Here is a 16,786-nt window from a genome sequence, read left to right on the forward strand (position 1 = left end):
ACATATGCATAAAATAACAAACCTGTGAAAATTTGAGCTCAATTGGTCGTCGAAGTTGCGAGATATCAATGAAATAAAAAACACCCTTGTCACACAAAGTTGTGTACTTTCAGATGCTTGATTTCGGGACCTCAAATTCTAAATCTGAGGTCTCGAAATCAAATTCGTAGAAAATTACTTCTTTCTCGAAATCTACGTTACTTCAGACGGAGCTGTTTCTCACATTGTTTTATACTATCAACAGCTTCCCATTACTCATTACCAAGTAAGGTTTTACGCGAATAATTTTTTTGAGTAATTACCAATAGTGTCCACTGCCTTTAATGATTATATTTTGTACTAGTCCCATTTTTAAATTAAAAAACAAACCTGGGTTGATAACTGTTTCATTGGCTGCACTGATCAGGCTGTGCGTTAATTTCGTCCAATCAGAAGCCTCCTTGTGCAGCAGCTGGATTTGTGTGGATGAGGCGGCCATCTTGGATTGGTTGAGATTGAAGCCAGCTTGAGTCGCCTCGGTAATGCCTTGTACCAAATGACACACCTTTTGCACATGCAAGTTCAGTGCATCAATCTGTCACAAACGAAATAAAACAAAACATATTTAGGCTGCCTGGCTGGTGTAGTGGTACAGCCTCCCATCTATGGGACCCTGGTTCAAATCCCATCAAGGGCACTATGTGATTAAGGTTTTCAGTCCTTGCTTGACTGCGTGGTTTTTTCTAGAATAACTCTGTGGGGTTTTCCTCCCACATCTAAAACTAAAACTTCCTTCCTTGTCTTCTCTCCATGGGGTTCTCGACCGAGCTAATCCGGTGGCTCTGAGGCAACGATTTAATAGATGTTATCTGCCCGTGTATTTTTTTCATAGACTTCAGGAATGAACGAGTATATACAGTTCTTAATTACACATCGGTTTAAGGGTAAAAACAAATTATTAAAACTATCCGAAACCCGATGCAAACATAACATCTTGTAAAATATTTTGGAAAAAAACCTGCAACAACCGACCTCTCTTGGTAGACTCTCAGTGGCCCCGCCCAAAGACGCCTCCATCAACCTGTTGCCCGGTTGCCCCCAACAGCCAATCATCTCCTTCAGGGCGGAGCCTATATCAATGACCAATGAGGTCCAAGCTTCGGCCAGGAGGTTGACGTCCATCTTTGCGGAATCTGTGCCCCCTACTGCCAACTTGGACTGCTCCGTCAGAGTTGAGGTATGAGAAATGAGTTGTAATACTTGGGTATCAATTTTCCTGTGAAGGAAAAAAAAATAAGTTTCTTACGATAATAAAAGTTGTTCCTTGCTATATTGATAAATTTGTTTCCGGATCTATTGTACATCTTTTCCAATTCTATGTCATTTTCTTTCTTTTTTCTTTTCTTCAAATTTTATGTCTTTTATCCAATTCTATGCCTTTCCAATTCTATGTTGTTTCCATTTCTACCATCTCTTCCAATTTTCCATCTTTTCTAATAATTTTTCTTTTCCAATTCTCCTTCTTTTCCAATACTACTCCCTTTCCACTTCTGTTTCTTCCAACTCTATGTCTTTCCCAATAATATGTCTTTCCCACTAGGCCCATGTCTTTTTGAATCTATGTCTTTTCTAATTTTATGTCTTTTCCAAGACAAAGAAACATTCAAGAGAACAGATTATCTCTAGGACGTTACTATAAAGATAACTTTCCAAACAGAACGCTATTGTTTCCAAAAAAACCTCCCCAACATAAACACCCCTCACATAACATAATAATAATAGCGGATTCTTAATAATAGCGGAGTCTTACACAACAGGAAACATCTGAGCTTAGGACGCTGATGCTGGACCGGGATGCGTGGAAGACGACCATCAGAGTTTCCCGAGAAGTCATCGGCTGAAGACATCCTCTCGCTCAACTCAACTTATAAATAGCGTGCATATCTATCACTCAGTGACGCTCAAGGCGCTTTAACATCCAGTAATTCCTGCTAAGTATGTGGGACTACGTTTGGATTATGAGACCTATTCCTTTACATAAGCACCATGTAATGATGTACAAGGTGCTGTGGTGCGATATGCAGCCAGTTAAACCATGAACACCGAGGTGAACTTCTTCTCTTTTTGATAAGTGAACTGGGTTCTTTTACGTGCGTTACACCTACCCTTTCAATTGCGTGTCTCCTGCAAAGTCCGACGCCTTAGCAGCCAGGCTAGCCAAGAATGAGCTCTTGTTCTCTGCCTCTACGCAGAGCATTCCGACCCTCCTTGGGTCCTGGTCGGGTGTGAACAGCGCCCTCACTAGTCCAGCCATGGGGTACGACAACTTTAAAGGTTTTACTGTAGAGATACAAGGATTATTTATTCAGTTGGCTAGAGTTCAATTCAAAATCTTTTTAAAAAAAACGCCAAACTCCTGGATTTTTCGTCAGAGATCCTACCATATGCTTCAAAGTCTCTACTCAATAATAATAATAATAACAATTTGAGCATTTATACAGAAAAGGTACCACAGCGCTTTACAACAAAAATAAACAAGCAATCAACAATTAACAATACAAAGAAATGAGAATGAAATAAATAGCCTATAGAGTAAGCAAAATAAGTCTGGAAAAGGTGAGTTTTAAGATATGTTTTGAACTCAGTAAGTGAAATAGCATGACGTACTTGATAAGGAAGATTGTTCCAAGGGTTTGGAGCAGCTGCATTAAAACCTTTGAAAGAAGAAGTGTAGCTGTGGTGGATTTCACAAAGAGTTACGACTAGTCTTATCTCGATAACTTAGGACTAGATATGCGTTTTTTATATCTCCTAAGTAATAAGTTAGTCCTAACTTAGGAATAGTCCTAACTCTTTGTGAAATTGACCCCTGGTTTGCCGTTTATTTTCAGAGTCATTACCAAAGGTGTTTTAAAACATTAACTGACAATGATATGAAAAATATTTTAAAATACCTTTTTTCTTGGTTGCTGGTGAATGCTTGGACAAATGAAGAGTTGACATTTCATCTTCCAGGGTTAGGTTTGGATCGGAGTCTAAGACTCCCGCTGATGCAGGAAGAGGTTTACTCAAGAAGGACTCCTTGGAGAAGCGAAGACGTCTTGGAGATGTACGACCTTCATCATCATAAGTTGGGAAATCTAAAAGAAGGATAGAATATGTTGGTTTTTTTTTTCCCCATCACAGAGAAATTATGCTTTAAAATAAGTGATGTTTGAAGCTTTGCATGGTGTGAAGGATAAGAATAAACTATAAATAGAAGTAAACTTGCAAGTACAACCTAATAATAATTCTGTTTTGAGGGAGTGTTGACTCTGAAAAGGGCTAGGTTGGTGTAATTGTTTCGAACAGTATGCTCTGCTTGTCTCCAATTTACTCTGCTCATCTTCGAAACTGTTTAAAACGTCGCGACCAAACAGGCTCTTTCCAGGCTGAATAAAGGAAACAGCAACAAAACTGAATCTACTAACCCTCAGCCTTTGGTGTGCGTCCACTTCTCACACTTTCCCTGAGCGGGTTCAAGATGTCCGGATGGTCCCGTCCAATAATTGCTTGGCCCACTTTGTGTACACACTCCAACAGGTGCAAGCCTCGTTCTGTCAGCTGCTGGTGTGCCCTCTTGTGCTGGAAGTGGGACAGGGCCTTCTGCGCAGCGTTCTTTATCAGACTGTTTGCTGTGAAGAGACGATATCATTTGTCTTTGATACATAATGGCTAACAATATTACTGAGTTCTTTCATATCGCTTTATCACACTCGATAAAGACCAGTATTCTCACTTGGTGTATCCCAACATAATTTGCATAAAATAACAAATCTGTAAAAAATTTGAATTAATTGGTCATCAAAGTTGCAAGAGAATATTGGAAGAAAAAACTCCTGTGTTGCACAAATTTATGTGCTTTCAGATGCCTCATAAAAGGCTTCAGGTCTGAAATCTTTTAATATTTGAGTGAGAAATCACTCTTTCTCAAAAACTATTTTACTTCACGGGGAGCCGTTTCTCACAATGTTTTATACTATCAACAGCTCTCCATTGCTTGAACCAAGTAAGTTTTTATACTAACAATTATTATGAGTAATTACCAAACAGTTTCTTAGGGTTGATTTCTCAAAGAGTTAGGACTAGTCATAACCTAACTTAGGACTAGTCCAAAGTTAGGGCGTAAGGAGTTAGGAGTAACTCATCCTAACTCAAGATAAGACACTATTTAAGACACAATCTTTTTAAGTACCTTGCTCTAACTGGCTGATATGAACCTTCAATCCATTCCTGAATATCGGCTCGTCAGATGCCTCCACCTGGTTGTATGCCACCTGGAGGACCCTCTTAGCACGACCTAAAACATTATTGGCTGCTTCCGCTAAGAGGTCATGATCAGTTATGACCTCAGCTTGTTGGCATTCTTTAAGGTCATCCTCGATGTAAGATTCTGTTTAATTAGAAAATCTAATAAGTTGTTGCAAAGTGCTGACAAACCAAAATGGTACAAATGCAAAAAATAGTTAATGGCCCGACGTTTCGACCCTAGCAGAGGCTAAAACTAATAACACAGACAGTTTGCCATTGACTGACGAGAGATTGGAACACACTAGGGGGCAGCAGACACACTAAGTAACCATGTGGACATAGACCTTATCGCAAATAGTTGGAGGTCCTTGCTTCAACTCCAACTCCAGTAAAAATGTCTTTGTTAAAACCCAAATAATTTAATATTTTTGACACTTCTAAATGGGATCTGAGACACTGCATCAAATAATGTGTCAACGATTAGGAACACTTTGTTAAAAAGATGCAAAATGAGTTAGGCCGTGTCTGAATTGGCAGGTTTGGCTACAGCTACAGCTGTTACTAAGTGTGTTGTTAAGGACAGTCTATACCTCAATGCACGATGACGCGGAATTCTAGCCATAGCCGTAGCTGTATCGGCTAATTCAGACACGCCGTATACGCGTCACATACCTGAAATTTCCATGAATCTATTAGCGTCGATGTGGTCATTCACAGCCTCCACCAATCGGTGTACCTCATTTTGCCACTCTCGACGAATCAGCTTCAAGTGTTGAACGGCTCCTTTGTCGAGAATGTCCTGGCGGACAGCAAGGCATGCTGGGAGCACCTCGGGGTCGAGCCTCTCAAGGGATCTCACAATGTGCAGGAGGGCATTAGCTTCTAAGACGTAAAAACAATCACTACTGTCAACTGCTTGGATCATTGTCTCATTAATACAAAAATGAAAAACAATCACTCTTTCCTTGATCTACTTTTTTATTTCTCTCTTTTTTCAGAAAGGGGTATATTATTTAAACATTTTTTATTGTTGTATTTTAGTGTATTTTTATGTATGTATATTTTTAGTTTTGTCTTCTGTAATCTTTTCATTTTAGAAATATTTTATTTGCTTTCAAGTAACCAGTGCAGGGGTCGATTTCACAAAGAGTTAGGACTAGTCCTAACTTAGGACTAGTCCTAGGAGATACACAAATTGCATGGATAGTCCTAAGTTAGGACGAGTAACTGGTCCTAACTTGAGATAAGACTAGTCCTAACTCTTTGTGAAATCCACCCCAGGCCTCAGAGTTAAGGCTTTTTATTTATTAGTTAATACAAAACCCTTGTTTGAGTGGATTAGGGGGAAATACGTGCAACTGAAATTGAGCAAGTTTTTGCTGACATTGGCCGAGAAAACCCCCCCAAAAGAATCTCAAAGACTCACGGGAAACATCAGTGCAACTCGCTGCAATGAAACTGCCAAGTTGACACATTCTATCTGCATGCTCATGGAACGTCTCCTCCAAAGGCTGTAAAATTCTATTGCAGTCCTTCTCTCGCAACGGTCCCTTCTCCTGAAATATTTGTGAAGAGGTGAGCACACAGATTTCAATTATTATTGTTAAATATTTGGTTTGTGGTAACACCGTGTGTGTTTCTAATTGCCAGGTAGACATTGCTCTTTTGAGAACTTCTCTTGCTTTATATTCTACAATCGCAGTGTAGATTTTTTGAATTCGGGAGACTTTTGAAGTTCTTTATTTGTGCCATTCATAATTATAGACGTTTAACCAATGTTTGTTTGAGAGAGATTGGCTGTTACAAGCTTGGCGTTTATATCCCCTTGTAGGAGTGTGCTGAGTTCCCTTGATGGGAAGATCATTTAAACAAATAAATAAACAAACCTTGAGTGTGAGTGTAGCGGCTTTGATCATCCTATCCAGTGGCTCTGATGTCTCAACGAAGGCGTCAACAGTCAGTCCCAGGACAGCGTACTTAACAAGCTTCTCAAGAACCAACAGCTCTTTGGCCAGACACTCGCAGGTTCGGTCGTAGTCGCTACGTAGCTGCTTGAAGTCCGGGTTGTCACTGATGCCTTCCGATTGGTCATGAATGACGCTGCGCTGCTTCAAGATCTGTTGTGAAAACAATGCTGAAGATGAGGGCGGTAAACAACGTAATAATATAATAAAAATTATATATTCCTTTAATCTTTCTCTTCTCTTGTGGAGTATACAGGCCTGAGCTGCTGTGGCTCTTTTGAAGGCTTTTTCATACACACTATCAACCTTTAAATTCAAATTTGGAAGAGAGATTGTGTATTCCTATTATTCTTCCTGCATGAACATATTTACTCCCGATTGTTAGCGATGTCTCAATAACAAGACCACTTTTTGAAATGAAATGTTAACTTTTATTGTATACATGTACATCTACATTTATATATGATTGTAACATTGAATACTTGTTTACTCAAGTAAACACTTGTTTACACAGGTAAACACTTGTTTACTCAGGTAAACAAACTAACCTGTTTGCAGGATGAGATGATTTGCTCTTGTAGGTTCTCTCTGGACAGTGATCCGACAGCCATACTGTGTCTGACCACATCCTCCAGGTTGCCGTAGAAGTCTGGGTCTAGGGAGGAACGGTGCTTTGGCGAGAGCAGACGTATCAACTAGAACAAAATAAAAAATGAAACAGTAAATTGACATGTCCGTACAAAAAATTGTACCTCGATTCTGCAACTGTTGTGTGTCACACAAAAATACTCTACGCAAAAACATTTTCTGGCTCCATCGAGGAACGATGCTTTGGCAAGAGCCGTATCAATTAGGGGGAAAAGGAAAAAATTCAACAGTAAATTGTCATGTTCGTGCAAAAAATTACATCTTGTTGTGTCTCACACAAAAATACTATCTGCAAAAACATTGCCTTGCTCCAGCTAGGAAAGGTCCTTTGGCGTGAGCAGACAAGTCAACTCGAAAGACCAACAAAACTATTAAATCGAAAACAAAATATGTATTTTGTCATGTCCGTGTTAAAATTTGTATCTTTTGTCCACTTGTTGCCTGCTATAACCTTTTTGTACAATGAGTCATAAGAATCCTACCTTGTCAAGATTGGACGCAAAATGTCCCGCCTCTTCCTTACAATCTCCCTCGTCCTCATCCTTCTCTTTATCTCTGGATGCAGATAAACCATCTTCTAGTTGCCTCTCCATCAAGGAGATAAGATCTGAGACGGTAGACGAAACCTGGTTTATCACGTAGTCTCGACTTGCCTACAAAAACAACAAGTCATTGATTAAATAAAAGGCCCATCTCGGCCCCATCTCTGCCCTTCCATGGCAAAACAGCCATATAAAGCCGAGTTCCATTGGACTTTTTCTAAAGAGTTTTGGTACTTTTTGTGACACAAAACACAATGTCCACAGACTTGAAAAAAATGTTGGTAGAAAGATTCCCCTTATATTACTTGCTGAGACGCTGTAGTTTTTGAAAAATTAGTAAAACAATGTCACAAAAAAAAGTTTCCTCGAGGAGATGAAAATTATTTTAGCATGCACAACTTATTTACTAGTAATGGTGATTAAACCCAGCACTAGTAAATACCTTGTAAATGCTTAAAATATTTTCGTCTCCCAATACGAAAATTCACGATTCGACTAGGCAATCAATCGTCTGAGCGACTACGACACTAGTCACAATAGTTGCCCGCGCCTAGTGTCCAGTGCCTTTAATTCTGCATTTCTCCCTAACTAACCTTGGCTTGTGGATTGTTGAGATACTTCACAGACGTCTGCATAGCAGCACTGAGAGTAGGTACAGACTTCCTGAGTGAGTCCATAGCGACAAGTATCTGCTCCTTGCTCAGGGGTTGGGTGAGATCTTGCTGACGTCTGTCACACAAACTGCTCAACATCATTACAGATTCAGTAAATGCCTACACAACAAACACAATCCTGTTGTCAAAAATTACACCAACATTATAAGTGCTCTCTTTTTTTCTACCAGTAGAGTCTGGTTCATACTTCATGCGAATGCGAGGCGAATTTTGACGTCACAAATTCGCAACGAATAAATCGCAACAGTTGTGGAACAATATTGCGAATTGAATACTGACGTCACAGGGCTGTTTTCACAGCGAATGTTTCCCAGGAGTTCAACTGTTGCGATTTATTTGTTGCGAATTTGTGACGTCAAAATTTGTATCGCATTCGCAGGAAGTAAGAACCAGGCTTCATACCCATGTAACGTGAGGAAATTTACAGGCAACACGTTCCAGGCAATCTCCACGAAGACATGCATTCATATTTGAATGTACACATGTTTTCCTTGGGGATCCTAAGACATTGCTTAAAAAATTACAAATGTGCTACCAAAGCAGTCCTACAGCATGCACTGCTGTTTGTTGCCTCAAGTTGCCTGTGAAAGTTTCCTCATGTGACAAGGCCCTAAGGCCCATATCACACGAGGCAATTCACAGGCAACCAGTTCCAGGCAATCTCCAAGAAGATATGCATTAACACTTGAATGTACACATGTTTTTCTTGGGGATCGTAATTAAGACACTGTTTAAAACATTACTCATGTGCTACCCCAGCAGTCCCTGAAGCATGCACTGCAGTTGGTTGCATATTTTGGGATACACCAAGTGAGCATACTGGTCTTTGACAATTACCAAAGGCGTCCAGTGCCTTTCATAAACCACTAATAAATAAATAAAAAAACAGTAAAAAGTATTCTACCTTGAATGAAGTGACCAGAGCTTTCATGGAGTCCACAGATTTCACCAGTCCGAGTCTGTCCAGGACGTAGTGAGCTGCTTGGATGATACGCCGAACCTCTGCACCATCAGACACCAAGAGAACCTGCCATCATATTCAGATACATATACATTAAAAAATGATGGTCACTTTTAAATGTTTCAGGGGTGTGGTCAGCTTCCGGGTATTATGTTCGTATTTTGTCAGGTTGACTGGAGTGTTTGGCGAACATAAAGAGGACCAGAAAAACCAGTAGACAAATGTGTCAGGGGAATTTTTTGTTGGGGGGAGCCTGCAAGGATTTTTGTTCAGATCCCTTTGTTACAGCAATAAAATGTTTTCATGCCTACTTGGCAATCATCAGTTGCGTGTGGGTGATTCTATATATCAAAATCGGTAGGTCTCACGTCTCGTGAAAGACATTAGTTGTGTATTCCGCTGAGATTCAGGTGGTAAGATGTCATAACTGCTTAGATGATTCAACGTACCTCTGCACCATCAGACACCAAGAGAACCTGCCATCATATTCCAGGCATGAGAATGGGTGATGATAAAAAAACAGGAAAAAATTCAGTTGATTGGAAATGTCAATATTCCATCATTTTCGCGCGCAGCGTGAAGTCCCTTACGGCCGGGGTTCAGGGCCCGCTTAAGGGCCCTGGGAGCTCTGGGTATTTAGAAGCTCTGTGGTGGTCTCTGATGCATTTCTGACACCTATTTTTCCAGGTAGAAGTGACCTACCTTTGTGTGATTTTTCCTTCTTTTTTTTTTAATAATAGGTTTAAAAGAAAATAAGGAATGTAAAGCTCAAACAATTCAAACATTTTTGGGTTCGCCTGCGATTTTTTTACAATTCCGGAGAAAGAAAGGAAAAAAAAAAAAAAAACCAATAGTAATAATATTTTTATTTTTTTGACGATCTTATCCCTTATTTCTGCCCTTGAAAATGCTTTTTTTCTCATTAACAACCATTTTTATAGGTTCTTGATTTGAAATTCGGTTGTGTAAAAGAAATTCTTTTGCAATTAAATGTTTGTGATTTTAACGATCTGTCGGCGACGCACATTTTAAAATAATAGGCCTACATATTTGGCGAGAGCGATGTGTTTTTGAGAAAGAGGTTGTTATTCAGCATAGGGTATAACTGGAACGAGGTTGAGATTAGACCCCAACATAGAAATAGAACCAATGAAGAAAGCACGTCGTCCGGACGTACAGTGTGTTCGCTGGTTCCCAATATATCTTTCGCTGGTTGTGAGGCAATAACAGGTACCAGTTTTCCATGGCCTGCCGGCGATCTCAGATTCGTGCCGCGCCGCTTATTGGTTCGTGTACAAACCTGCACGGACGTACACAGTACACAGTACACATGGTGCAAACACGTGCATTGTTTTTTCAGTAGACTTTCAAAAGTCTCCACACGTGTTATCTTTGCTGCAGCAGCAAGCGCATTACACGCAAACATTATTGAACCGTACCACTATAAACGAAGCAAGGAATGAGGCAAGTTTATACATCCGTCTCTGCTGCTGCATGCATGCGCGATGCCAGGAAGACCACAAGCCGTAAACTGGGCCAGTTGCTGGACGGCAATTTATTGTTTAGTTAGGTGCCGTTTTTTCATGAACACCGTACGTGTGGATCCGCGATAATAACAATTACAAAGGTAAACTGACATTGTCTGACTAGAGAAGAGGGATTAGAGAAATCCAAATGTATACCCCTAAAAACCTACCCCCCGAATTTTATAGCAAATTCACATCGAACTCGGAGACCACAATTTTGAAAGGGAAAAAAACGGAATTCCGGTTTAAACCGGAAGATTCTCATGCCTGATATTCAGATAAATAAATGGCTAACAGGTGCACAATTACACTGTACAAAAAAATTCACCTATTTAAATTTATAATATACAAAAAATTATATTTACATTTACAGCTGTATATCATTAAAGCAATCACACAACATCGGTAAACAGTATTGTCCAAAGGCCCACACTTCATGTATCACAACTTATATACAAAATAAAAAACCTGTGAAAATTTAGGCTCAATCGGTCATCGGAGCTGGGAGAAAATAACGGGAAAACCCACCCTTGTTTCCGCACGTTTTGCCGTGTCATGACATGTGTTTAAAATAAATCTATTATTCTCGATATTGAGAATTGATAATTGTTTTAATGTTTTCTCAAAAAGTAAAGCATTTCATGGAATAATATTTAAAGGGAAGTCTTTCACCATAACCTTGTGTAAACCCTATAAGTTATTTGTAAATCTGTGAACTTTTAATTTTTGTTCTGTTCAGAAAGTGTCTAATGGCTTTAAAATAGCATATTCAACACAACAGCCATGGCCCCTTAAGGGAACACGTTGCCTTGGATCGGTCGAGTTGGTCTTTGAAAAGCGTATGTAACCGTTTGTTATAGAATGCTTTTGATTAGAAAGATATTTTAAAAGTAGAATATAATGATCCACACAAGTAATACTCGAAATTGCGTGGTTTTCCTTTTACCTCGTCGACTAACACGGTCTGCCATTTATAGGAGTCAGATTTTTGACTCCCATAAATGGCCGACCGTGTTAGTTCGCAAAGTAAAAGGAAAGCCACGCAATTTCGAGGCAAATGTGTGTGGATCATTGTATTCTACTTTTTAAACATCTTTCTAACCATGTACATTGTATAACAAACGGTTACATACGCTTTTCAAAGACGAACTCGACCGATCCAAGGCAACGTGTTCCTTTAACAAAATGCCTGTGTGTACTCATTATCCATAACATTGTAAACTAACTAGTCCAACTTGACATCAATCTCATTATACATTCAACAACAGCTGTAGTTTCATGGAACACAATCGGTTCTCCCGGATTAACATATGGATCTATTAACATGATGAATGCTAGTTATCCAGTTATTCTATTCTCTAAACAGGGTGGTAACAAAACATCTTTAATTGGAGTGGGGGGGGGTTCTCAAAATATGCATACATCAATAATCACACCAGGGCTCGATTTCACAAAGCAATACCATAGTGATTTGTATTGTGACATCACACCTTACTAAGCAGCTACAATTGATTTGCGGTTAAAGGGAAGGTACACGTTTGGTAATTACTCAAAACAAATATTAACTTAAAAACTAACTTGGTAACAAGCATTGGGGAGCAGTTGACTGTATAAAAACATTGTGGAAAACAACGCCCTCTAAATTAACGTAGTTTTTGAGAAAGAGGTATTTTCTCATTAAAATAATAAAAGACTTCTAGCCAGAAATCTTTTATTCCTATCTGAAAGCACACAAATTCGTCTAACAAGAGTGTTTTTTGTTTCATCATTTTCTGGCAACTTTGATGACCGATTGAGCCCAAATTTTCTCAGGCTTGTTATTTTATGCTTATGTTGGAATACACTAAGTGAGAAGACTGGTCTTTGACAAGGTGTACCTTCCCTTTAAGATCAATTAAAGCTCTTTGTGAAATCGGCCCCAAAGCATAAAAACTTTGTACAATCATGAAAATCTTGCTTGGGGTATCAGAAACTGGTTACCAGCCACAATTCCAAATAGTTTACATTGCTACAGATGGTGCCCTACTAATTGTTTTGCTTAGCCAATTCATTAGCTAAGCAGTATTTTCTGCTTATCTCCTTTATGAAATTGAGCTCAAGCCTGTGTTTAATTGCATAAGACATAAAAGACATAAGAAACTTTGTTACTCTCCAAAAAGAAGAGATTATTACACTGCTTACACAAGGTTAAAAGTTTTTAAAATATCAAAAAGTCGCAAAAGGCAGATACAAATATAGCACAAGAAAACAACGCACAAGGATTTGAGAATATAAAAAAAAATACCTTTACAGTTGCTTGTAGTAGTCTCCGTGCAGCAGTTACCATATTCTCCTTTGCTTCTTCAGAATGTGGTTCAGCTTGTAGTCTTTGAACGGCCATCAGAACATTGCGTCCTGTAGACTTCATCCGGTCACACGCCTTGGGCATTTCAGAACACAACACCTGCAAATAACATTTTTTTAAATACAGGGTTACGAGTAACAAACAGGGAGTAGCAGGGCTTGAAATTAACCTGAGGCCAAGCAGTTGTCATTTTATTGGTCCGTTTATCACTAGCAGGCCTGATACTTCCAGGAGGAGGCAGAAGTTGATTGCCTCCATGCCAACTGGTTATTTTGCCTCGGTACCCTTGAAATGCTCAAATAGAAGTTTAAAATGTCCTCGTTAGGGTGCCCTTTGCCAAGGAGAAAATGCCTTGGTGCCAATGGGCATTAAAAAACGAATCATACAGGCATGCACTAGTCAATATTTCATTTTAAATAAGGATACTTTTCAACAATGAACTTGCCCATCGAACCACTTAGGAGTGAGTTTTTACTAGTCCTTGGGTGTTTTAGCTGGCATATGGCCAACAGACAAGGGCCCAATTTCATGACTCTGCTTACTGCCGGATTGTGCGCTTACCGTCAGGATTCCCTGCTTTCACGCAAGCGCCAAATTTCTGCGCTAGCCTTGTAAGCAGAGAAAGCCTAGTAACGTTAAGTATGCAAGAACAGAAGCCAAACCTTGCCGCTTACTCGTGTAATATGCTCCGAAGCATATGAGCGAAAGCACAGAATTCCCTGCTTGCGTAAGCACCAAATCTGTGTTTAGTTACAGTTAGCAGAGCCATGAAATTGGGCCCTGATGTTAAGAGAGATTGCTGATATTTGTTTCCTATTTACTGGGATTTTTGCCTATAGTGGGTCAGCAGAGTTCCAAGTGTGACATAGTGAGTGCTCCTTCCAGTTCTTATTGTATATTAAAGGTGGTACTTAATTTCTGTGAATGCGAAGTAGACCAGATACTTCACGGAGGCAATGAAGGCGACTGCCTCGATGTGCCCCCTGGTAATTGCCTTGGTGCCCTTGAAATGCTCCAGTAGAAACTAACAATTTCCTCCTAGGGGGCCCTTTAGAAGAAATTGCCTTGGTGCTCTTGCCCTTTCAAAAACAAAGCATACAGGCCTGCCGAATGTTTCGCAGGAGTTATGCAATTGCTCAACTCTTCCAAAATATTTGTATGGCATTCGCATTCGCAGGAACTATTAACCGGGCTTTACTCTGTGTTTTGTGGACTTTCTGGGGGCATTACCACAGGCGAATACTGTACCTCATCTCTGGACTGTTGAACAAGAGTCTGCCCAACCTGACCCAAATCTTCAGTGGCCCTTAAGACCTGCTGGGCAAAGGGGACAAGATTGGGCAGCTTGCCCCCCTCCCTCTGGGCAGAGTCATTCAATATAATCAGCTGCGATACCTGCAAGTAAATAAAATAAAAAATACAAAAATTTTGCAAGGTTTTCTTGGCATGTTATTTGAAATTCAAAATAAGATCTTTAAAAAAATCAAACAATGTGAGAAAGTGCTAAGCCTAAATGAAAGATGAAAGAAGATGAAGTGTTACAATACAATCACATAGAAAGCAATAAAACAAAATTGTTATTAGAAGACAAATTCTGATCGACAGTTCAATAACTGGGGCACTGTATTCTTTTTTAGAAATTCTGGTACTTTCCTTTTACAATGTTTTTGACATTTCTAACATTGTAATTGTAAGGCCCTTTTGCCGAGTAACATCCATGCAAACATATAATAAGAAGAAACTATAAATAAATAGTAAACTGGCGGGTACAACCATACATGTGTAAATCTCTTAGGGTGAGTGTTGGCTCTGCTCTGAAAAGAGCCGGTTGGGTCTCGACGTTTTGAACAATATACTCTGCTCGTCTTCAGGAGAATGCAAAAATATCTTCAAATGATTGAATAAAAACACACTGCCAGACATACAGGGTGCGAACCCCTTCTCTTGGTTCTGCTAGAACTATATTAATGTTCATGCCGCTATCGTTCATTAAGACGATAGCGGTACAAACCTCCATATTTCTTAGAGAAGGTGTCTTTTACGTGCATTTGTTGTAAACGGGACTGACAGCTTTACGCCCTATCCGAAGGGGAATGAAGGAAATAAAAAACTACATCAAGTAATTTATTTATAAAAATATTAATTGCTTTTAGTTTTAGGTTTAATTTGTTGTTATATAATGGCAGTAGGAAAAATACAGTAAGGAAAAATAAATTTTTCCTTAAAAATAAAAGATGATGCATGAATCTGTTTTTATGGTTGTCACATTTCATGACAGTGTTTTGTTTAGTGTAAAGCTTTGCAATTAAAAATGTGAACGAATTATTATAGTTTAGTTTATTTGTATTAAATAAATACTTTGTCTAATCACGGAGGAAGCTCCTCCATGTGGTCTAATAATGATGGTCTAATTCTAACTAAACATAACAACGTCTTTCTTGATTGATGAATTATTATTTTGATTTTGAAAACATTTTAGGCCTATGATATTTAAAATTAAAAAAATACCTGTGCTGCAATTGGAGCCAAAACTCTCTCGATCGAGCGCGTCTGTACCATTGAAGCCACACTATTTGTGGCTGCACCACCCTCCATTTCGTCAAACTGTGCTCTCTTCGTTTACATTTAGTTTCTTACAACAACAATTGTGAGTTGAAACAAATCAAACCATTGTAAATTGATTTCTTGTTGATGACGATTCCCACAAACATTTTAGATAGACAACTTGTTTTCCCTTTTAGTCTGGTCTCTTTATAAACAACTTCAGTTTTCTACGGTTGCTACGATCCGTTATTCAGACGCCATACCAACGGCGATCGAGAGTCGGAGCCCAGTCTAGATTCCCGTATGAACTGCGTGGACGCCAAATGGTTACACGACTTGACCAAACTCATTCAAATAAACCACGCCCACCAAAAGGGGGTGTTGCACAGAAATGTATCATTTTTTGACAGCTTTTACAATTTCCCCTGGATCAATATAAGCAAGTGCCTTAGGAGAAGAAGTTGCTAAAATTAACATAACAATTAAAATCTTGTCTAAATCTGGAACGCTCCGAAAACTTGAAATTAGGCCTCATAAAAAAATGACAAACGGATGCCATCTTTGATTCTAATGATGATGCTTGCACACGGGGTGTTGACATCCCCCCATAAGATAATATTGACGACGAGGGGAATTGAAAAGTGGCATTTTCAATGCACGGTGCTGGAAATTAGCATTTTTGTAACATTTCCAGCAATCAGGACCCAGCCGCGGCTGCTGCGCAAGCAAACACAATATGCCGCCTATGAGCAGAAATGCTGTGATGAGACCGATGATGTTAAAATAGAGACATTTACAGCTCAACAAGGAGGGCTAGGCCTATGGTAATTTAATTGGCAATGGTATTCTTGTATTAGCGTATTCATTTTCATTTCAAGTTCTATTTTTGACGTATTTCTTATTTCCCCATGTTTTCCTTCTTGTTTCGTGGGGAGGGGGGCCCTTCCTGTAATCTTCTTTATGGCAGCTTGTTAATGTTAGTGGGTGAACAAGTAGCAGTTCGATTGGCTATATAATGTTGCCTAAACACTGAAACAGCGGGTCGTGTAGTTAAATGAACCTTCAACAGACGCCTTATAACCCCCCCCCCCCCCGCACGCCCTCTACTCTTCACAACTGAAAATGTTCAATCTGGATATTATGTAGAGAAAAAACGCAAACCCCATGGTTTGGATCAAGATGACCATCCTCTTTAATTCTCAGTTCTGTGTCAAACTTTGAGCCAACGTCCTTCGGGATAAATCATGCCAGACATTAAAGGTTGATTCCAAGAAGCAAGACAAATACATTCATCAATTTTAATCTTCACTTTTA

General features: G+C 39.3%; 1 protein-coding gene across 3 annotated transcripts in view; it reads right to left on the reverse strand.

Moving 5' to 3' along the window:
• The window catches only part of LOC139941220 (uncharacterized), a 32,996-nt gene extending 17,351 nt beyond the window's left edge, over positions 1-15,645 (reverse strand). For 2 of the 3 annotated variants that reach the window (XM_071937681.1, XM_071937679.1), the window contains exons 1-17: positions 15,437-15,645; positions 14,177-14,323; positions 12,869-13,027; positions 9,508-9,534; positions 9,002-9,124; positions 8,017-8,196; positions 7,364-7,534; positions 6,782-6,928; positions 6,156-6,386; positions 5,696-5,825; positions 4,942-5,151; positions 4,214-4,411; positions 3,450-3,653; positions 2,934-3,119; positions 2,145-2,319; positions 1,012-1,255; positions 370-574 (exon numbers count right to left, since the gene is read on the reverse strand). In XM_071937681.1, coding sequence (XP_071793782.1) covers positions 370-574; positions 1,012-1,255; positions 2,145-2,319; positions 2,934-3,119; positions 3,450-3,653; positions 4,214-4,411; positions 4,942-5,151; positions 5,696-5,825; positions 6,156-6,386; positions 6,782-6,928; positions 7,364-7,534; positions 8,017-8,196; positions 9,002-9,124; positions 9,508-9,534; positions 12,869-13,027; positions 14,177-14,323; positions 15,437-15,523 — 2,824 coding nt within the window. In that variant the 5' untranslated portion in view covers positions 15,524-15,645. The remainder of the gene's footprint in view (positions 1-369; positions 575-1,011; positions 1,256-2,144; positions 2,320-2,933; positions 3,120-3,449; positions 3,654-4,213; positions 4,412-4,941; positions 5,152-5,695; positions 5,826-6,155; positions 6,387-6,781; positions 6,929-7,363; positions 7,535-8,016; positions 8,197-9,001; positions 9,125-9,507; positions 9,535-12,868; positions 13,028-14,176; positions 14,324-15,436) is intronic. The other variant, XM_071937680.1, reaches the window with a different exon arrangement.
• Positions 15,646-16,786: the final 1,141 nt, after the last annotated feature.

The sequence above is a fragment of the Asterias amurensis genome, chromosome 8 (assembly GCF_032118995.1).
Source record: "Asterias amurensis chromosome 8, ASM3211899v1".
Lineage (NCBI taxonomy): Eukaryota > Metazoa > Echinodermata > Asteroidea > Forcipulatida > Asteriidae > Asterias > Asterias amurensis.